The 22145-nt window shown below is 46.5% G+C and overlaps 1 protein-coding gene across 2 annotated transcripts in view; it reads left to right on the forward strand.

Annotated features, from left to right (window-relative positions):
- Positions 1–22145, forward strand: part of PTCD3 (pentatricopeptide repeat domain 3) — a 189088-nt gene that overhangs the window by 135052 nt on the left and 31891 nt on the right. For both annotated transcript variants that reach the window (XM_029592766.1, XM_029592767.1), the window contains one exon: positions 8571–8660. In XM_029592766.1, coding sequence (XP_029448626.1) covers positions 8571–8660 — 90 coding nt within the window. The remainder of the gene's footprint in view (positions 1–8570; positions 8661–22145) is intronic.

Below are 22145 nucleotides of genomic sequence, written 5' to 3' on the forward strand. Positions count from 1 at the left end.
GTAAGGAAAAGAAAGATATTTGGTGTACTTCATAGTTCCCCAAAAGGAGGGCATTTTTTGGCCCATTCTCGATCTATAGAAGATCAATGTAGCACTGTGGGTCCTGTGTTTTTGAATGGAAATGCTGCAGACTGTAATAGCGGTTATGGCTGAAAAATTGGTTGGCTGATGCAACCTCCAAGTCTAAGCTTATGAAGTTGCCCTTTAAATGCTTGCTCTTATTTGGGAACGAATTGTAGAAAATGGCCAATAAGGGGGACGAGTCCCAGGTTCCTTGGTTGCCGGAGGATAAGAAGCAGACACCATGCTCCTTTAGCACGAGAGGTCATCCTAGGGGATCCAAACATTTTCAACCCTACAGAGGAGTGGCCTTTCAGAGGGCGCAACCTTTGGGTAGGTCTCAGTCCTTTCATACAAAGAGAATCAGGGATTTAGCTAGTATAATACAATCACAACCAAAACTCAACTAGCTGATATTATTAAGGCACCTGGGTAAATCATGTGATTTTGAAGTTATCTTAATTATCTTGGTTAAAATTCTGATTTTTATTCAAAACTTTTTTGCTAAAAATTTTGTTTTTATTTAATGTTTTAAATAATTTTTAATATTTATGTAAGGAGAAGATTAGACCTCAGCACCGGCAAAATAATTCTGTCAAGAGGCAGAAAATTCTTTTTGGAGCCGTGTTGGTACAATCATTGGTCTAAAGTCTACTCCTATTATTTTTTGTTTTCTATAAAATAAGTGTCATGTAGACTACAGTATCCTTGTAATCGGAAAGATTTTTTTATGTATATAAATTGCAGCACCGGTCAGAATCTTTCTTTAGAACTACTGACCATAATTTCTATGATATATGTAGCCTGAAGTTCTTACGGCTGAACAAGACAACTTCAGTTTTGTTACTGAAGCCGCCAGAACCGCTGCAATTTTCTGGCGTAAACCGCCTACTGTTAGTAAAGTTGAGATTACTTGAAATACAGTCTCCGTTACAACTTCTCAATAACACTGACTTTAACTCAGAACAAAACAGTTTCCGGTGATAGTTGATGCTGCCCGACAATTAGAACAGATAAACTGTTTTAAGGTAATGGTAAAACCATTAATGTCCCGACAATAACTTATCTGAATATTTGTAGCCCAAATTTTTCTTTTGGCTAAATAAGACCGCTTTAGTTTTTACTAAAGCCGCCAAGACCGCTGCAATTTCTCAGTGGAAGCCGCCCGACGTTGACAACGTTTCGGAACCTGCATCAGGGCTGGCTTGATGTCGGACAAGAGCGTCTCTGCAGTCGGGTCGTTCTAACACCGGAAACTGTTTTGTTCTGAGTTAGTCAGTGTTATTGAGAAGTTGTAACGGAGACTGTATTTCAAGTAATCTCAACTTTACTAACAGTAGGTGGTTTACGCCAGAAAATTGCAGCGGTTCTGGCGGCTTCAGTAACAAAACTGAAGTTGTCTTGTTCAGCCGTAAGAACTTCAGGCTACATATATCATAGAAATTATGGTCAGTAGTTCTAAAGAAAGATTCTGACCGGTGCTGCAATTTATATTTATATACATAAAAAAATCTTTGATTACAAGGATACTGTAGTCTACATGACACTTATTTTATAGAAAACAAAAAATAATAGGAGTAGACTTTAGACCAATGATTGTACCAACACTGCTCCAAAAAAAATTTTCTGCCTCTTGACAGAATTATTTTGCCGGTGCTGAGGTCTAATCTTCTCCTTACATAAATATATTAAAAATTATTTAAAACATTAAATAAAAACAAAATTTTTAACAAAAGTTTTGAATAAAAATCAGAATTTTAACCAAGATAACTTCAAAATCACATGATTTTACCCAGGTGCCTTAATAATATCAGCTAGTTGATTCTCAGTCCTTTCGTCCCAGACATCTGTCGGGGTGCAGACTCAGGTAGTGGAACCCCCGAGCCTCCCAGTGAAGGTGTGCTGACTGGGAACAGGAGATAGGGGGTCGCCTCTCTCTTTTATCAGAGGTGGGTCAAAATCACATCAGATCAGTGGGTTCTGGAGATATGAGATGGTTATGCCCTGGAGTTTTGCAGTGTTCTTCGGGACATATTCATGGTGTCTCCCTGCCCCTCCCCACAGAAGAGGCAGGCAGTGGAGTGTTCATTGTCAAGTCTCCTCAGTCTGAGGGCCGTGGTTCCTGTGCCCATATCTCAAGAAAATACGGGCTGATATTCCTTTTATTTTGTGCTGCCTAAGAAAAGAGGGCTCTCTTCGTCCCATCCTGGATCTCAAGGGGGTCAGTAGTCATTTGCGGGTGACTTGTGTTTGCATGGAAACCTTGTGCTCAGTGATATTGGCTGTGCAGTCTGAGGATTTTGACTTGCTTGGATTTGTCCGAGGCATACCTGCATATTCCTATTTGGCTAGAGCATAAACTATTTCTGCTATTTGCGGTTTTGGAGCATCATCTGTTTCGAGCGCTACTTTTTGGTTTGGCCAACGCACCCAGAACTTTTTCCAAGGTTATGATGGTGGTGGCGGCAGAGTTGAGAACAGATATGATTCTGGTCCACCCATAGTTGGATGATTGGCTGATTTGGGCCAAGATTCTGGAAGAGAGCTTCCTGGTGTCGTGCAAGGTGATCTTCTTGTTGCAGGAGCTAGGATGTATGGTGAACCTGGCTAAGAGCAGTCTTTAGCCATCTCAGTCACCAGAGTATCTCTGTGTTCAGTTCAACATGAAGCAGGGTGTTCCTGCCAGAGGGTCATATTCAGAAGTTGATGGTGCAGTTGCATCTATTGATGAACACAATACATCCAACAGTGTGGTCCTATCTACAGGTGCTCGGATTGATGGAAGTAACCCTGGAAGTGGTGCCTTGGGCAATGGTGCATATGCATTCTTTTCAGCGCACCCTGTTATCTCGTTGGAGCCTACAGTCTCAGGACTATTCAACTCGACTTCACCTGCTGATGGAGGACTGCACTCTCCTGCAATAGTGGAGAAAAGCAGATCTGAGAAAGGGGGTTTCCCTAAGCTCACCAGACTGGCTAGTACTCACGACAGATGCAAGCCTCTAGGGTTGGGGAGCTCACTGTCAGGAGCTGACAGCGCAAGGGTGCTGGAGTGTAGAAGGAGTCTGGAGTATCAATCAGCTGGAAGCCCGTGCGGTCTGATTGGCATGCTTACAATTTGGCAATCAATTGCAGGGTCAAGCGGTCTGAATAATGTCAGACAATGCAACGATTAACTAGTGTAAACTGATTTGATATGTTCTCATGATACATCGGTATATAAACATTGTTAAATAAACGACAGTGCTTTCATCAGTCGGCAGGGAGGAACCAGAAGCCAGCAAGTGTTGCAGGAAATAGTACAACATATGGAATGGGTGGAAATGCATCTTCAGGAGATCTCAACCTCGCACATTGCAGGAAAAGACAATGTAAGAGCGTACTTTCTCAGCAGACTGAGTTTGGATCCAGGAGAATGGAAATTGTCAAATGAGGCATTTTAGCTGATAGTGAATCGCTAAAGCCTTCTGTTTCTGGACCTTACTAGCAACTTGTCACCCTGGAAAGGTTCCTCGTTTCTTCAGTCTCAGAGATTGAAGCCCTCATGCAGGAGTGACCAGAGGGTGAGCTGATTATGCCTTTCCCCATGGCCTATGTTGAGCAGGATGATTCAAAAAATCGAGAGTCATAGGGGGATGGTGGTGCTGGTGTCACCAGATTGGCCCAGGAGACCATGAAATGCAGATCTGTGTAGGCTCCTGGTGGACTCCCCGGCCCCCCCCCCCCCCCTCCGACTTTGCACAGAGAACTTCTGCGGCAGGGGCCTGTTTTTCACGAAGTTCCATCTTGATTTTGTCTTACAGTATGGCCCTTGAGAGGGCTTTGTTTCTAAAGCGTGAATATTGTACTGCGGTGATTGCCACCTTGCTGCGAGCAAGAAAGTTCTCCACTTCCTTAGCGTATGTGCGGGTTTGGTGAGTGTTTGAGGCTTGGAGTGAAGATCAAGGGTTTCTTCCTTGTTCGATTAAGATCCCACTCATTTTGGAATTTTTGCAAGATGGATTAAGTAAAGGGCTGGCCTTAATTCTTTAAAGGTACAGGTAGGGGCTCTTGTCTGTTTCAAGGGTCAGGTTAATGTGGACCTTTGTCGGCTCATCCAGATCTGGCCTGGTTCTTGAAAAGAGTGAAACATCTTTGTCGTCCTTTGTGGTTACCGGTGCCCTTGTGGAGTCTTAATCTGGTTTTGGATTTCTTAGTGGGCCCTAGTTTTCGACTGATACATTACCTCTCTTTGCGGTTACTGACCTTGAAAACAGTGGTTTTTTTTATAGTTCGGCTTGTAGAGTATCCGAACTGCAGGTCTTGTCTTGCTGGGAGCAATTCCTTCGATTGACTCAGGGGGCGTTACAACTGCATACTGTTCCTTCTTTTTTTCCAAGTGGTTTCAGATTTTACTTGAATCAGCCCATTTTCCTGTCATCTTAGGATAGGAAAAGAGATGCAGAAGTATATTGCTTGTTGCGGCCCTTGGATGTCGAGACATATCATGAGGTATCTGGAGGTTTCTAAACCTCTCAGGAAGACGGATCACCTGTTTGTGCTCCACGGTGGAAATAAACAGGGTGAGCCAGCTTTGCGGGCTACAGTAGCTAGCTGGATTAAGGAGGTAGTCATGGCAGCATATATGGATGCTGACCAGCCATTATCTAGTTAAGTTAGGGCTCATTCCACTAGAGCTCCGGCAGTGTCATGGGCAGAGGTTAGATTGTTGTCTTCCATTGACATTTGCCATGCAGCAATGTGGTCCTCCTTACACACCTTTTCCTGGATGTGCAGGCCCAGGAGGACACAGCCACCCACCCTGTACAGGAGTAGCTTTGGTACATCCCACTTGTTCTGGATTCATCTCTTCAAACGCTAAGAAATGAGAAATTACTACTTACCTGATAATTTCCTTTTCTTTTAGTGTAGACAAGTGGATCCACCTTCCTGCCCATGACTGGCGGCAAGTTGTGCTATTATCTTCCTTTGTGGCTGCTTTTTCCAGGGAATACTGGTAAATGTTCATCCAGTCCCTGGACTAGTGTTAATATATTCTCTGTCTGAGCTGTGTTTTCCTGTTGACTGAATGCTAGAATGGTTTATCTGTTAATAATCAAGTTTTGTTAGTCTGTCTACAGAAGGCTTTTGCAAAGAATACTGGTAGGCTGATATCAGTGCATGGGGTATGTATACGGTGATATCATCTTTGCTCTGTCTCCATCTGCTGATTCGATGGATTGGAAGAGCTGCTGGCGGTCCAGAATTTGGAAGAGACCCATAGCATTTGTGCGAGTCTTTGTCCTTGTGCATATTTATTTTAAGAGCTTTTCCAACTTGTCCAAAAAATTTGAATAGGAAAGGTCTTCCAGGGTAGGCTAGTGTTCCAGAAGTTCTGAGGGAGGGACTGTATCCCCAAACCCTCTTCAGTGCATAACCCACTTGTTCCTGATCGAACTGTCTATACTAAAGAAAAGGAAATGATCAGATAAGTAGTAATTTCTCATTTAGAGATGATTGCCTTTTCATAGGTCAGATAATGCGTTCTGTTTGGAGGGGGGGCAGCGTAAGGGGGAGGCTGCCTCCAAGGCCACTTTGGCTCACTGGATAAAAGAAGCTATTATCTTGGCTTATGTATGGAGGGGACAAAGGCCTCCAGATTATGTGAGCGTACTCCACTAGTGTGCTTTTGGCGTCTTGAGCGAAGTTGCAGGTGCTCTTGGCTGTGGACATTTGTAGGTTGGTGACTTGGTCTTCTTTGCATTCATTTGTGAAGCATTATCAGCTAGACATTATAGCCAGGGCGGGTTTGGCTTAGTGTTTGACTTCTCAGGGTGGCCCTCAATTCTGCCCACCCGAAAAGGTAGGACTTTGATACTTCCCACATGTCAGGGACTGGACTGGTGTAGCAGGACAAGATGGAAGGAGAAATTTTCTTACCTGTTAATTTCCTTTCCATTAGTCCTGCTACACCAGTCCAGAACTCTCCCGGGAAGTAGGGCCGTCCCATCTCAGAGCCTAGGTTTGTTTGTTTTCTGCTTATCTGTATATAGTTGTTTCTCCTTGGACTATTTTTATTTTTCCTTTATACTGTACTTAGATTGGAAGCCACATAGAATCTTTATTTCTCAGGTTCATTTAACAGTTGAATGCTGGGTTTTAAATGCCTGGGTCTGATCCTAAGCTTTGATAGAAGTAAACTGAATTCCTGCTATACTGCACCACCCCTGTGTAGTAGTGAGGAAAACACTGTTGCTGCCTCCATCTTCTGGTAGGAGGAAACAACCCACTTGTCAGTGACTAGACTAGTGTAGCAGGACTAATGGAAAGGAAATTAATAGGTAAGAATATTTCTCCTTTTCCACTGGTCTTCTCCTATTTTTGTTTTTGTCATAATAAACCTTAATAAATTCCCTGGAAAAATAAAAACTGAAAATGAAGGTCTCTATCTATATAATTTGGCCAGTTGTGAGTGTGAGGCAATGTACATATGTGCATTTTTGTGTAGCCAGAAGGACTCAGGACCAGTGGTTATGTGCTCTTCTGCTAACAGATGGGAGACGGAGTCAGATTTCAAAGCTGACGTCACCCTAGATATACCCCTGCAGTGACTTCTGTTCTTCAGTATCTCTCCGTCTCCTAGCCGATGCGGACACTATCCAACACACTAGAACAGTGTTAAGAATTACAGCAAAGAAGAAACATTTTTTACCTTAAAGAACGAGCCCCGCTCTCCTGCGGTGATACGTAAGAGTCCTCTCCCCCAGTTGAGAATTCCTGAGGTGATTTTTGATATCCCTCAGAGGTGTGCCTTGGTCCGGTAGCCGGTTCCTGGCGTGGACTTAGCCCCCAGAGTGGCTGAAAGGCAGCGGGTGCACAACCGAGCGCGGCGGTAAAGGTAAAGCCCTCTCCCCCCGCAGCTGGAGACAGTTTCAGCAAGTGATCGGTAAGCGCAGAGACCAGGTAAGCAGAAATCTTTAAGGTCTCCGGGGCTCGGATTGCTGTACCGATTCCGTTTTTCTTCCAGCGAGATAAAAAGGGAGCACCAATCAGGTTGAGCAGCCTAGGTTGGGCTATGCCCCGATCCGGTGCAGGGGTCCAGACACGTGGAGACTCTCGGGGGTGCCATCTTACGCGCGGGGGGTGTCAGCACCATCTTCCCTTCTCGACCGGTGGTACGTGCAGGGCAGACTGGATGGCCGATGCGCCCAACTTGTACACATACAATGTAGACGCACGCACAACCAAGCGCACAGCCGCGCTCATAGCTCATGTGCATATCTGCGCGCATGATTGAAACGCGTTACCTGTGCGTCTATATACAGAGACAATGGCACCGGCGAGAAGCTCAGAAGGCATTCTTTGCACAGCCTGCCACATCAGAGCTGCACATCCTGAACTAGAGTCCTGTCTGTGCCATCATTGCAAAGAAGCCCAAGGGGGTACCAAAGCCTGATCCCTCACAGTCTGTGGATGGGTCCGGAACTACTACATACGATAGCACCCCAGACCTATGTAACTCCGAAATGGCATCTCCACAAGAGGGCATTTCAGGGGCTCATGTGCATTTAGTAGAAAAATGATAAAATTAGGATGCAAGATCTAGGAAACTTCATCCCTGAAAAAAACGAGAGGTCCAAAAGTGAATCAGGGTGTTTCTGTATAGCAGGTGTTGAGAAATGTTGAGATGTGCTGGTGACATCCTCAAAAAGATCCTGGGGCTTTACCTGTTAATAGGAAGCATGGCCTGAAAAGATGATAATAAAGATTTTCAGCAACTTTATCCATAGCTGGCGATCAGGTAGGAGCGCAGAGTCCCAACCATGCTCAAGCAGGGAGTCTGACAATTTATACAGTGTTCATTTTTGGTTTTAGCTCTAGCCAGTACCTTTTCACATTTTCCCTGTTGCTCAAAATCTGTCTTCCTACCCCTGCATTACAGTTGTACAAGAATGTGTCTGCTATTCGGATAGCGCCACTGAACCCAACTGTCATCCTGCACACTTTTGATATATGCATTAGCCATCATTTTTCTTAGCTGCGTGGGTTGATCATGATTTGATTCTTGACAAAAGGTTCTAGGGGAGGTGAAGATTAGCTATAGCCAGTTGTGAACAAGTGTCCTTTCCTGAGTGCTGCTGACAGACTTTTGCTTTGATGTCTTTATTGCCCAGTTTTTGTGGATTTTTAAAAATTAAAATGTGGTTTTATGAAGCACCTTTTGGACTCATTCAGTGAGATGTGGTAACTGAATTTGAGTTGCATAGAATATTTGCATTTCCTACCAGCCTCACAGAGCCTGTGTCTCCCAGGTGGGTTTATTTGGACGTAAGTTCTGGCTGCCAGGCTTCCTTAATAGGAATGACCAAGAGAAGACAACATGCTAAAATAACTTCAGACGAAATAAATGTAAAAAATTCATTTGGGGTAGGGAAAGACATTCTGGCAATTTTTAGATGTCTACCTGGCAGTGTTGCTTTAATGAAAACTGTCTTTATTAATTAATTTTGCATTATTTTTTTTTCCTGCAGCTTCGTCTGCCAGAGGGCAGACAGAAATTCTTTCTGAGGTGTTAGATGAAATAGAAGGAAAACATTTTGTTCTTCAGGACCCAAATGACGGTATGTATTCTGAAATTTTAGATATAAATTACGAAACACAGCTTGCAGCAGACATGGGTTTAGTTCCAAGCCCACAATCTTGCAACTTGGTTCATACAGGGCTGAGGGTACTGTTGTAGTAACTCTCAGCCTCCTTGAAAATATCATAGACATCTCTCAGCAACAGCACCTACTAGCTCAAAGAACATATGTTAGGGATCTGGCGGCTGTTCTGTGTGCCCTTGAGGAGGGTTGTCAATGTGATATCAATACTGTATAAGAAAGTGAGAGCTGAAATATTCAGCTGCCGAGAAGACAGACCCCTGGTGCCTCAGCTTTCAATTCTTCTCCCCAGCTTATATGGCTGAAAGTAAAATTAAAGCCAGTTCCATCTGGGGTTGAATCCCAGGAATTGGAAGAAAAAACACTATTTCTGCTGCCTATGTATCCAAGGGCTGTGCGGTTCCGATGGGGCTTAGAGCCCATTCGATGCGAGCTCAGGCGGCGTTGTGGGCTGAGTGTCAGCTGGTGTCTCCTGAGGAGATATATAGGGCTGCAGTTTGGTCCTCGCTTCACATTTTCACTAAGCATTATTGTCTGGATGTGCGGGCCCGGAGAGAGCACCCTTTGGGGAGAGTGGCCTGCGAGAGGGTCTTTCAGGTTCCCGCCCAGTATAAAGGGGCTTTGGTACATGCCACTTTTCTGGACTGATCTGGGTATGTTCAGGAAAGGAAAATTGGTTCTTACCTGCTAATTTTCGTTCCTGTAATACCACAGATCAGTCCAGAGGCCTACCCTGGAGATCTATGCCGAAAGACTGCTTGTTCTGCTGCTGGGTTCTTATTAGCAAAGCAGAGCTTCCTGGATTTGTTGAGATTCTTCACATGTTTTACAGTTTGTTTTTTAGTTTGGCTATCCAGTTTGGGGGTATCCAACCTAGGGGCTTAGTTCGCCCACTTGTTTAATTAACTTGGCTTTGGTATCGATCAATACTGAGGGACTGCAGGTGGCATTCTCATATATGTGGCAGTGCCCAAAGTTTTTTTTTGTTCTCTACCTCCATCTGCTGGTAGGGATGAATAAAACCCACTTGTCTGGCCTGATCTGTATTACAGGAACAGACATTAGCAGGTAAGAATCAATTTTCCTTTCAGTAAGGTATTTCTTCTATTTCCAGATCTTTCTATGGTTTGGTATTCTTGTTTCTGTTCTTTGTTGTCCTCTTCCTTGTTCCTTTCATCTAGTTCTCTGATTTTCTTCCTTAAGTTATAGTCATTATATTTTGTTTTATTTAGATATCTTAATGCAATGTTCTCTAGTACCTTCTTTCGCTCTTCTGTTTTCCCACTAGCTTTTTGAGTCTCCCATACTCTGAGTCATTGCCATCATCCCCAATCTGTCTTCTGTCCTGCCTGGGCCTGATAGCACTGATGCAGGACCAGACAGCAACCCTGCCTTGTGGCCATTCATTTCTCTTCTCATGGTCTTACACATTGGGAAGCATGTCCAACAAAGTACCGGTAGATGAGGCAGTGAGGGAAGTCAGTGCTGTGCTCTTACTGGTCTCTCACCATGTGCCTGTTATTTCAGAGTCTGTGACTGCCATCAGCTTAGTAATTTTGATGATTGCATGTGTTAGGCTTTACAGAGTCAGTCCAGGTTCCTGCATATGCCCTTGGTCTTTCAGCTTTAGCCACTATCCATGTACAACTTGAAAGTTACCTACCCGTGATGTCTTATGCTCCAGTTCTAGTGCTCACTGTAGTATTGAAGAGCCCAGGCCGCTGCCTCAAGAACCTTGGCTCAGTAAACTCTTCACACCCTGTACTGATATATCACTAGTGAACAGAAGGGTGTGCCAGTCCTTCAGATTGTACTATAGAAGAGAATTAGCTGGAATACACAAAGGATCTGGAACCTTAATATGAATCATACACACTGTGCTACATAAACATGTATATATCTGCATGTGAGAATAGTATTTGTTTTAGGAACACATTTGAAGAAATTCCATCTAAAGCAGTGGTTCTTCACAAATTAATGTGAGATCCTAATATTGTTTTGCTATGGACAGCAGTTTTCTTGGTTGATTAAAGTGTCATGCCATATCCTCCTTACTGTGCGCAATCAAGTAAGGTCCTTGTGTCAAAGAACATTTCATCAAATGTAAAAGAAAATTATTCCTTACCTGCTAATTTTCGTTCCTGTAGTACCAAGGATCAGTCCAGACAGTGGGTTATCTCCCCCTTCCAGCAGATGGAGTCAAGTAAAACGTTGAAGGATGCTTCCTTATAAGGTAGTGCACCCTCTACTAATCCTCAGTATGGAGTATATCAAAGCAAAGAGGAAAACCAGGATGGATCAAGAACATCAGAATTAAGTAACAAATAACAGTGTGCAGTGGGCACAAAACAGTGTCAAACAACAAACTTGCAGAATGATCCATTAACCAGCCAAAGGAAAAAAGGCGCTGAAGAACAATTTGAGCAGAGAGGTAATCCCAAACCCAATTAAACAGACAGGGAGGGCGTCTGGACTGATCCTTGGTACTACAGGAATGAAAATTAGCAGGTAAGGAATAATTTTCTTTTCCCTGTACGTACCAGGCTCAGTCCAGACAGTGGGATGTACCAAAGCTTCCCTACGTAGGGTGGGCCCCGGAAAGTCCTGCTCAAATGACCCTAGAGCCAAAGGAGCCAAAAGTAGGCGACTGTATGTGTAGACGATAAGGACGAGCAAAGGTATGTAACGATTTCCAAGTTGCCGCTCGACAAATCTCCTGGAACGAGACCGATTGCATCTCCGCCCAGGAAGCAGCCTGAGCTCGAAGAGAATGGGCCTTGACACCCGCCAGAGGTTGTCGACCCGCCCCAATGTAGGCCACCAATATCGCCTCCTTCAGCCAGCAAGCAATGGTAGTTTTTGACGCCTTGGCCTCCTTCTTTGGACCATGCCAGAGACAAGCGAAAATCATTAGTGACTTCCAGATAGCGAATGAGAATACACTTGACATCTAGCTTGCGTAGATCCGCCGATGCATCCGCTGAGAAGGATGGAAGCTCTACCGTCTGATTCAAGTGGAACTCGGAAACCACCTTCAGCAGAAAAGCAGGCACAAGTGCGCAAGGAAACTCCCGAATCCGTAAAACTAAGGTAGGGCTCTCTGCAAGAGAGTGCTTGAAGCACTGAGATTCTGTAGGCAGAACAGATAGCTACCAGGGAAACCGTCTTGAGAGTGATATCCTTGAGGGTCGCGGAACGCATGGGTTCAAAGGGTGGCCCGACCAAGATTCGGAGAACGAGATTGAGACTCCACAAAGGATAAAGAGCGTGGATCGGGGGTTTCACGTACTTCACCCCCCTGAGGAATTGGATGATATCCAGGTGAGAGGAAAGGAAAGTTCCCTCTCGTTGATGAAGTAGAGAGCCTAGGGCAAGGACTTGCACTCTCAGCGAGTTGTAGGCCAGACCCTTGTCCAGTCCCTGTTGAAGAAAAGATAGGATCTGAGCCACCGAGGCGGTCCGTGGCGACACAGGTATGGCGGCACACCAGTTCTCAAAAACCTTCCATACCCTGATATAGGTACCCCTTACCCTTCCCCTGTTACTTGTAATTTCTGTTGCTTTTGTTCCATGTAAACCGAGGTGATGTTTCGACTAACATCGGTATAGAAGACTTTTAAATAAATAAATAAATAAATATAGGAGATGGAGGTAGACATCTTTCTAGCCTTGAGGAGAGTCGAGATAACAGCCTCTGGGTATCCACGCAGTCTCAGCCGGCGCCTCTCAAAAGCCAGGCCGCAAGACAGAAACTATCGGCCTGGGTGAAAGATACCGGACCCAGACGCAGCAAGCGTGGAAGGTGACCCAGACGAGGTCTGTCCACTGCGAGGTTGATCAAGTCTGTAAACCATGGGCGACGGGGCCATTCCGGCACCACCAGAATTACCGGGCCCTGGTGGGACTCTATTCTCCGGAGCACCTTGCCCACCAGAGGCCAAGGGGGAAACACATAGAGGAGAACATGACGGGGCCAGGGGAGGACTAAGGCATCCACTCCCTCACCGTACTCTCTTCTGCGACTGAAGAACCGAGCTGCCTTGGCATTCCGGGAGTTTGCCATTGGGTCCAGGTAGGGGGGTCCCCCAACTGTGGAACATGAGATTCACCGCCGCCTCAGAGTTCCCACTCTCCGGGATCTAGATGTTGACTGAGAAAGTTGGCTTGAACGTTGTCTACGCCTGCTATGTGGGAAGCCGCTAGGCGGGAGAGGTGAGTCTCCGCCCGCGCCATCAACCTGTCTGTCTCCCAAGAGACATGCCGGCTCCTTGTGCCCCCTTGGCGATTGATGTAGGCCACAGTGGTCGCATTGTCTGAGAGTATTCGGACTGTGCAACAATGGACAAGAGGTAGGAAGCATGGTCTCCAAGCGATTGATCGGCCAAGTTGCTTGGGACGGCGTCCACTTCCCTTGCACAGAACTCATCTGACACACCGCTCCCCAGCCAGAGAGACTGGCGTCCGTCGTGACTATTACCCATTTCGGGATGTCCAAAGGAACACCCTGGAGAAGATGAGATAGGTTGAACCACAACGAGAGACTGTCCTTGGCTCCCTGTGGGAGAGGAAGGATGGCTTGGAAGTCCCGAGACACCGGCTTCCAGCGGGAGAGCAAGGCGCGCTGTAAGGGACACATGTGCAAACGCCCAGGGGACCAGATTGATGGTGGAAGCCATGGATCCCAGGCTTCCACCACACCTTTGGAAACGAGAGACCGATGAATCGCTTTATCAGAACTATGAGTGTATGAGCCTGTCCGGGGGCAGAGTCACCTTGCCCACCGCTGTGTCGAAATGCACCCCCAGGAAGTCCAGAGACTGAGATGGAGCAAGACTGCTCTTGGCGAAGTTGACCACCCAACCGAGGGAGTGAAGAAGCGTCAATACCTTGTCGACCGCCCGGTGGCACTGGGCTGAGGACTTTGCCCGAATGAGCCAGTCGTCCAGGTATGGGTGCACCAAGACTCCCTCCCTCTGGAGAGCGGCGGCTACTACTATCATCACCTTCGTGAAAGTTCGAGGAGTGGTTGCAAGACCAAAGGTTAGAGCCTGGAACTGGAAATGCTGTCCCAGAATCTTGAATCGCAGAAAACGCTGATGCGCTTGGAGGATGGGAATGTGTAGATAAGCTTCCGTCAGATTCAGGGAGGCCAAAAATTCTCCGGAGTGTACCGCCACTATCACGGAGTGCAAGGTTTCCATCCAAAAGTGGGGAATCTTGAGGGCCCTGTTGACCATCTTGAGATCCAAGATTGGGCGAAAGGAACCTTCCTTCTTGGGGACTACAAAGTATACCGAATAATGTCTCCGGCCTACTTCCGGGGGGGGGGGGGGTACTGGACGAATCACTCCAAGAGCCAGAAGCCTGTCGAGTGTCTGCCGGACTATGAGTTGTTTCTGGACTGGGCCACATGGAGAGAAGAGGAACCTGTCTCTTAGTGGCCGAGCAAATTCTAACGCGTAGCCGTGTCTTAGAACAGCGCTTCTCAACCGATGTGTCGTGACACACCAGTGTGTTGCCAAGCACCGGCAGGTGTGTCGCGTGCTCCCGGTCTCTCCCGCTGCTCTTCTTTCCCTGCTGCCGTTGCCACCGGGCTATCAGTACATTCAAGCCCAGTGGGAACGGCAGCGGTGCTAGAAGAAGCTGTGGCCCCCGCGGCTTGCCTCTTCTTCTTCCCGCGCGCCCCCCCCCCCCCCCCCCCGACCCGGAACAGGAAGTGATACGCGGTGCGCGGGAAGGAGAAAGAGCCATACCGCGTGGGAAAAATGGCGGCAGCAGTATCGGCCCCGAGCAATCGAAGCAGCCGGTAATCGGGAAAGGAGACAGCAGCATGAGTCTCCCGCGGCCGATGGGATTCTTCTTTATTGGCCTGCGGGGGCTGGAGGAAGAGGCTGCTGCAGCTACCATTTGTGCTCGGGGGAGGGGGGGGAGGAAGTGAGAGAGAGAAGCAGCCAGCCTGTGTGTGATTGTGTGTGTATATGTGAGAGGCAATGAAAGTGACTGCTCAGGGAGATGACTGATGTGTGTGTGAGACATTAGTTAGGGAGGTGACTGTGTGTGTGTGTGTATGAGAGAGAGAAAAAGCATGAAAGTGAGAAATCTGAGTATGTGAGAAAGCATGAGCGTAAGAAGCCTGGTGTTTGGGGGGGGAGGGGGTGTGTGTGAAAGAAAGCAAGGGAGTGAGAAGCCTGATTATGAGAGAGCATGGGAGTGGGAAGCCTGTGTGTGTGTGTGTGCATGCATGAGAGAGAGAGACTGGTTGGTAAGGAGACGGTGTGTGTGAGAGAAAGAGACTGGTGTGTGTGAATGTGAGAGAGAGAATGTGATTCAGGGAATGAGAAGCCTGTGCACGTGGAGAGTGAGCATGGAAATGAGAGAGAAACTGGTGTGTGTGTGTAACAGAGAAAGTGATTATGGGAATGAGAAGCCTGTGCATGTGAAGAGTGAGCATGGAAGTGAGAAACCTGGGTGTGTGAGAGACACAGCATGGGAGTGAGAAGCATGTATATCTGAAAGAGAACATGGGAGTGGGAAGCCTGTGTGGGTGTGTGTATGCATGAGAGAGGTCAGGTGACTGGTGTGTGTGAGAGAGAGAAAGAAAGTGATTATGAGAGTGAGAAGCCCATATATGTATGTAGAACAAGGGAGTGGGAAGCCTGCGTGTATGTGTATGGCATGAGAGAAACTGTTCAGGAAGGTGACTGGTGTGTGTGTGTCAAAGACTGTTTGGGAGATGATTGGTGTGTGAGAGACAGAAACTGGTCATGGGGCATGACTGGTATGGTGTGTGTGAGAGACATGGGCACTAAGGAAGAGGACCATAAGCTTAGCTTCTACTGCTGCTTCTGGTGTGTGCCACGGCCTGCATGGAAGGGAAGTAGGAGAGCTGCTGGAGGGGGTAAGTAAAGGTGGCTTTTAAAGTTTATTTTTCTTGATTGCCATTTTAGTTATTTAATATTATGTGATGTCTGCTTTTTTGAAATAGTTTATTGGTATTTGGAGAATGTTTAATAGTTTTTATAAGTTTTTAATTGTTGGATGTTATTCTGTTCATAGCTGTCTTGAAACATTTATTCTGCTTATTAGTATAGTTTTACAATTATTTCTGTGTGGGGATCTTTAGCTGCTTGCTAGTTCTGTTTTCCTAATAAGAGGTGTATTGGTTTTTAGGGCCTGATTTAATATTTGTAGTGTTGCCTTTTCATAGATAGGGTTGCTCCTGTTTGAGTGTATTCCATAATACAGGTGTAACTGTGTGCTGATTAGTTTATGTGCATTACTACAGATCCTGGGAGTATGTTAGGTCAGTTCTGTGTCTGTTACCGAGATGATATTTTACTAGCATGTAAGCGTTTGTATCAGTCTTATTTGTTGTGTTTTCTCAAGAGGGCATGCATTGGTGATAAACTGCTGTCTTTTCATAAGTAGGGCTGTTGAGCCTGGAAGTAGAAGGAGTTTGAGTTGCTGTTACTGAGATGACACCAGAACCAGAATATCTTTTTTGTAGGGTGAGTTGTATGGGGAATGTCATAATTCTGCTTTACATCTATTATTGTGGGTCAGGGGGCTTCCCGTGGATGCAAACTGTACTTTTACATCTAGCCCCGTGACGATCATGGGTCAGTGTGTCATGCATGTGTCAGGTGTGTCCTGACAGAAAAAAGGTTGAGAAACACTGTCTTAGAATATCCAGGACCCACTGATCTGACGTGATGTTGACCCACTCATCGTAGAAAAGGGAGAGACGTCCCCCTATCCTGGGGATAGGGGAGTGGGCCGGCATAGCTTCATTGTGAAGACTTGGAGGATGTCCCCTGGGCCGGACCAGAGCGGGGCTGTCTTCGGGCACGAAAGGACTGAATCCAGGATTGCGATTGAGAGGACGGCTGACGAGGGGCTGCAGTCCTTGCCTGGCGGAAACGACGTTGATTCCTGAATCGGCTTCTAGTGGATTTAAATGACCTAGAAGAACGAGGGTGATCCTCTGGCAGTTTGTGTACCTTATTCTCTCCGAGGGACTTGATAATCCTGTCCAGATCCTCCCCAAATAGTAGCTTGCCCTTGAAGGGTAGGGATCCCAGCTGCGACTTGGAAGAAGAATCCGCCGTCTAGCCGAGGCTGCAGAAACCATAGATCTGGCCAAGACTCTCAGAATGTCATATAGAGCGTCTGCTCCATATGCTATGATGGCTTCCAGGTGGTCTGCCTGAAGTGCTTCCTCAGGAGGCAACTCCTGGGAGCTGAGCAGCTGTTGAAGCCAGTGGAGGCCTGCATGCTGAGCGAAGGAACTACAAATGGCCACCCGGACCCCCAGGGCGGACACCTCGAAAACTCTCGTAAGATAAACTTCCAGCTTTCGATCTTGAAGATCTCGCAAGGCTGCACCACCCATTACTGGAATGGTAGTTCTTTTCGTCACCGCTGAGACTGCAGAATCTACTTTGGGAATCTTAAGAAGCTCCAGGAAATCATCTGGGAGAGAATATACCTTATCCATGGCTCTGCCGACCTTGAGGGCGGTCTCCGGAGAATCCCATTCCCTGGATAACAGTTGAAGGAACATGGGATGGGAAGGAAAGGACCTACACAGCGGACGTAGACCAGCCAGAAAGGGGTCCCCTTTCTTCGCTGGTGGATTAGGCTCAGGCGGATCCTGAGGGGCCTCAATGTCCAATTCCTGTAGGATATGTGGAATTCCTGTAGGATATGTGGAAGATCTGCAGGACTCTAGGATCATCCCTTCCAATTGAGCCGTAATTGAAGGTTCATCCGGATCCGGGTCCTGCTGAGGAACAGACACCCCCCCCCCGCAGAGGGGTGTACCAAACAGACCCTCGGAGCGCTTGAGGTGGTCGGAGGTACCCTTGGTCCCGGGACCGCTGACCCTTGGGCACTCCCCACGGTCTGGGCACTTCCCAAGACCTCAGTGGAATCGGCCATTCTGGGTACCTTAGGAGGAGGAGGTCCCGCCAGAAATTCCTGGTACTGGCCTATCCTGTAAAGAAAACACGTGCATTACTTCTGTTCCATATATAGACTAAAAAGCAAAGCGGAAGCCGATCCAATTGGCTGTATTAGAGTAAAAACAATAGGAATCGGATGATCAAACGAAGCCCTTTATTATGTGCCCTAATAATAAAGGGCTTCGTTTGATCATCCGATTCCTATTGTTTTTACACATATATAGACTATACACTCACTACAGAGGAACTCAGCAATATATAATGCCCAAATTTTATTGTATACACAATTTTATCCAATATATTTAACATACATATTACATGAATCCTACTACTTTGGAGTAGTTTATCAGGATCAATTGAAATATGCGCATTTATATAGATTAATTAAAAGATGTACATTGATATAGATTCATGTTTCATATGTCAGATCACATAGTCTGAGGTGATACATGCATATTATGATTCGATGTGTGTTGTATATAAACAAGGTGTACATTTATGAGATGTGAATATTCATGTAACCATTTATGTCATAAGAAGGGGTAATGGTATGAGTGATGCGGATGATTTGAGTGGTATGGATGAATTGAATGGAGGGTAAGGCATGGATGACATTGTTTTAATGTTAGGGAGATTATGATGACACATAGCAGGATTCATGTAATATGTATGTTAAATATATTGGATAAAATTGTGTATACAATAAAATTTGGGCATTATATATTGCTGAGTTCCGCTGGCCCATCCTGGCCAGGTAAGCATTGTGAAGCAGGAGAACAAAATCCGTGGAAAACGGAGGAGGAAGAGTGGGAAGATCCCCTGACGGAGGAAAAGGCTCCAGAGGTGGAACGGGTGTCAAAACCGGCGGCTGAGATGAAAAAGGCGCATCCTGCTCTTCTCCTGTTAGCACCGGAGCAGCCGAGTCTGGAGACAAAATGGTCGCCGTTCCCGCGGTCAGCGGGATCAGGGCCGGCCCCTTTCCGTCGAGGCATGCCAGAAGACGAGAACCAGAGCGGCCCGGCAGTTGAGAGGGTCCCTCCCCACCAGGGAGGCAAGCTGTGCAAATCCCCTCGTGGGACAGCCTTGACCCGGGCTCTCCACAAGCGCAGCACCTGGACGAACAAGGCATGGGGATCCCCGACGGAGCCGCGAGGGAACCAACTGATTTTAACATGAGAAACAGGCAGGGTTTAAAGCTGCGAGAAGCGGGATAAACCTCCGCTTCAGCCTGTTCTTCCTCACGCTCACCAGGTTCGTGGCTGTAAGAAGCGGGTAATAGCCTCCGCTTCAGTCCTGCTCTCTCTCTATCCCTCAGTGACCCACAGATAGAGGCACAGAGGAATAACGCCTCTCTGTGCCGGCTGCCCTGAGGAATACGGCGTTTCAGGGGCAGCGGGTCGGATAGCAGCCACAGAGGGAGAGGTCGGCACCACCGACTTGCACCCCGGAGAGAGGAAGAGAGGAAATAACCTGTCAAAAGGAAATAAAAACAAGCTTACTCAGACAACAGAGATGGGAGGGGTGGGGAGAGCTGCAAATAGTACTGCTTGCAAGCTATAGAATGCTCCCACTAAAACAGGAGCGGAGGCCACAGGAAAGCTCTCCAAATAATTCCCTCAGAAATTCAAAAGATTTTTTTTTTAATTAGACTTGATCCATCCAAAAGAAAGGAAGGCTGAGGAAAATAGAGAAAATTCCTAAAATAGCTTTCTAGTCATCTCGGTGGGGAACGAAAGCCACCACTGTCATCTGCTACAGTCAAGAGAATACTGAGGATTAGTAGAGGGTGCACTATCTTATAAGGAAGCATCCTTCAAAGTTCTACTTGACGCCATCTGCTGGAAGGGGGAGATAACCCACTGTCTGGACTGATCCTGGTACGTACAGGGAACTTAAATATTGAACTAGAGTAAGACTGTCTAATCGTTTGTTTTTAGAAGAAACAAATTGTGATGTTTTTTTTTCTTCTATGGCAAAATACAGACACCTCTGCTGCTGTGTCATTTCTTTTAGTCTCTGAGTAAAAACAGGTTCAGACTTAGAGCAGCATCTTTAATGGATCTGAATTGTTTGCCAAATAAGTGAATTCCACCTATAGTACAGAAATCCATATGTATTGTATTCAAATGTTCCCCAAATACATGGTCCATTTTTAGGTTATCATATTGAATGTTTTGGGGACAAAGATTTCTTTTAAGTTCTGATTTGTGTTAGTCTGTTAAATATTTTTCTCCAAGAACAAGTAGGATGGCATTCCTCACACATGGGTGACATCATCCAGTGGAGCCCGACTTGGAAAACTTATGTCAAAGTTTCTAGAACTTTGACAGAGCATGTCCATGGCATACATTTATACCACACGTCCACATGGGTTTCCTTCACACTTTTTTTTTTGGTGGGGCCCAATAGTTGCAGTTGTAATGTCACTTCAATGGGATTTTTGCATTTTTTAAAAATATTTTGCAGTTTTCAATTGTTTTTTTTCCTTCACTGTTCGATGCGGGGTCCCACAGTCTACCCAGTAGTATCCCTGGGTAGGTTTTTTGAATGTTTCTTTATTTCTTTTCACAGTCTGTTCCATTCAGGGAGGTGGTGCCATTGGTGCCTGCCAGCCATCGCTTACTACCACCATCTAGCTTGATTTTGTGTCCCTTTTGTTTTGCAATGCCATGTCTTCATGGTTCCAGTGGTGCCCCCAGTTTGTCTATCATGGATCCCCATAGATGATAGATGTGTCCTCTGCTTGTGGGCATTGTATGATGTCTGCAGTTGCCACAGTTGTGCAAAAATGACCCCCAACGGACACTATCCAGTCCTGAATGGATTTTATGGAACATCTGTTCGGTCACCGGAAGACAGATTGATCAACATCAGAGGCATCGACAGGGCCAGACCGATGGAAGTGGAGTTATTGGCATTAGGGGGGGCATCAGCTCCCTTGGTGTTGATGGCTATCAAGGAACCTGGAAACAGGCCATCGCCCAGCTCCTCCCGGTCGAAGAAGGCTTCGGATTAATCCTCTTCGACCTCTGCTTCAAGGTTAGAACTATGACAAACATTAAGGGAAGCCAAAAAAGTATTGGGCTCCATCAATGCATGAAGGCCAAGCATAGGGATGGTCCGGCACCTCTCGAACACCTCCTTCCCCCCGATGCAACCCTACAGTGAGGAAAGCTCATCCTCAAACATTGTCAGACACCTACCGAGAACCACCCCCCTCCCCGGAGCAACCCTGCGGTGAGGAGAGCTCATCCTCAAAGATTCCCCGTTAGTTCACCACAGTCTCCACCGGTCCTGATATCAGCCACCTATCCTCCTTTCGGTTCCAAAGAAGATGTCACTTCTCGTGCCTTCAAGTCTGTGGTGGCTTTGGCAATCTTTGAAAAAGATTTGGAGACACATGTGCAGCTGACCAAGGGAAAAGGTGCTACAGGACCTTGGTGTTTGGACATGAACTGCACCAAGAGCAGCACCATCAATTCTCAGGCCACTTGTAGATCCTCCTATAGGTGCTCACTGGTACTTTGCTAACATCATTGTTTGTGTCTGTTCCCTCGCAGAGGACCGGATGGGAATCTGAGGCGGCATCTACCAACTTGATGGTTATCCCAGTCTCTTCAGGAGAGTAAGTTCACCCTGGTCAGTGTCCTCAAGGTTCAAGCCCCATTGACCAGCCATACCAGTTATCGACTCACTGACCAGGGATAGAGCGCCCAGGGATCCCACTCTTGTGAATCACAGTAGGTCGGAACCATTGTACTCCTGGGAGTACAGAATCTCCTCTCTGATTCCTCGCTTCCCCCAGAAAGAAGGAAGCTCCTGCCAAAGGACTTCTCCTTCACAGGGTTTATGCAGTTGATGGTGGGTGCCATCCCCTTTGCTTTACAAACGGAAGAAGACTCCAAGCAAAAGATTCCCTGGTCACAGGAAATATCTTAGATTTGTTGTGGGAAACTAGAAACTTCAGTACCACATTCTGCTGTTTAGGCTTACATTTGCACCGCTTATCTTCACAAAGTGTTTACCATTGTGGCAGTACACCTGCACAGTCTGGGGGTGCATGTGTTTCCCAATTTGGATGATTGGCTGGTCAAGAGCACATTTTGGGCAAGAGCCAAGGAGTCCATACGCATGACAATCTCGGTGTTGGAATTAGTAGGGTTCATTGTCAACTACCCCAAGTCTCATCTCAGCCCGCCTCCTCATTTGGAGTTTATTGGAGCTCTGCAAGACACAACTCTGGCAAGAACCTTTCTCCCACAGCAATGGACCACCACTCTGATGGTCATAGCAGAAGAGATCCAAGAGAGTCAGTAGATATCAGCTTGGCACCTATTAAGGTCGTTGGACCACATAGCCGCAACCATTCCTGTTACTCCCACGGCACGAGAAGAGCCCAGTGGAACTTAAGGTCGCAGTGTCTACAGGCCACTTAGGACCTTCGGATTGCATCCAAGTCATTTCACCACTCTGAGAGACT

This window comes from Rhinatrema bivittatum, chromosome 1, assembly GCF_901001135.1.
Source record: "Rhinatrema bivittatum chromosome 1, aRhiBiv1.1, whole genome shotgun sequence".
Classification (NCBI taxonomy): domain Eukaryota; kingdom Metazoa; phylum Chordata; class Amphibia; order Gymnophiona; family Rhinatrematidae; genus Rhinatrema; species Rhinatrema bivittatum.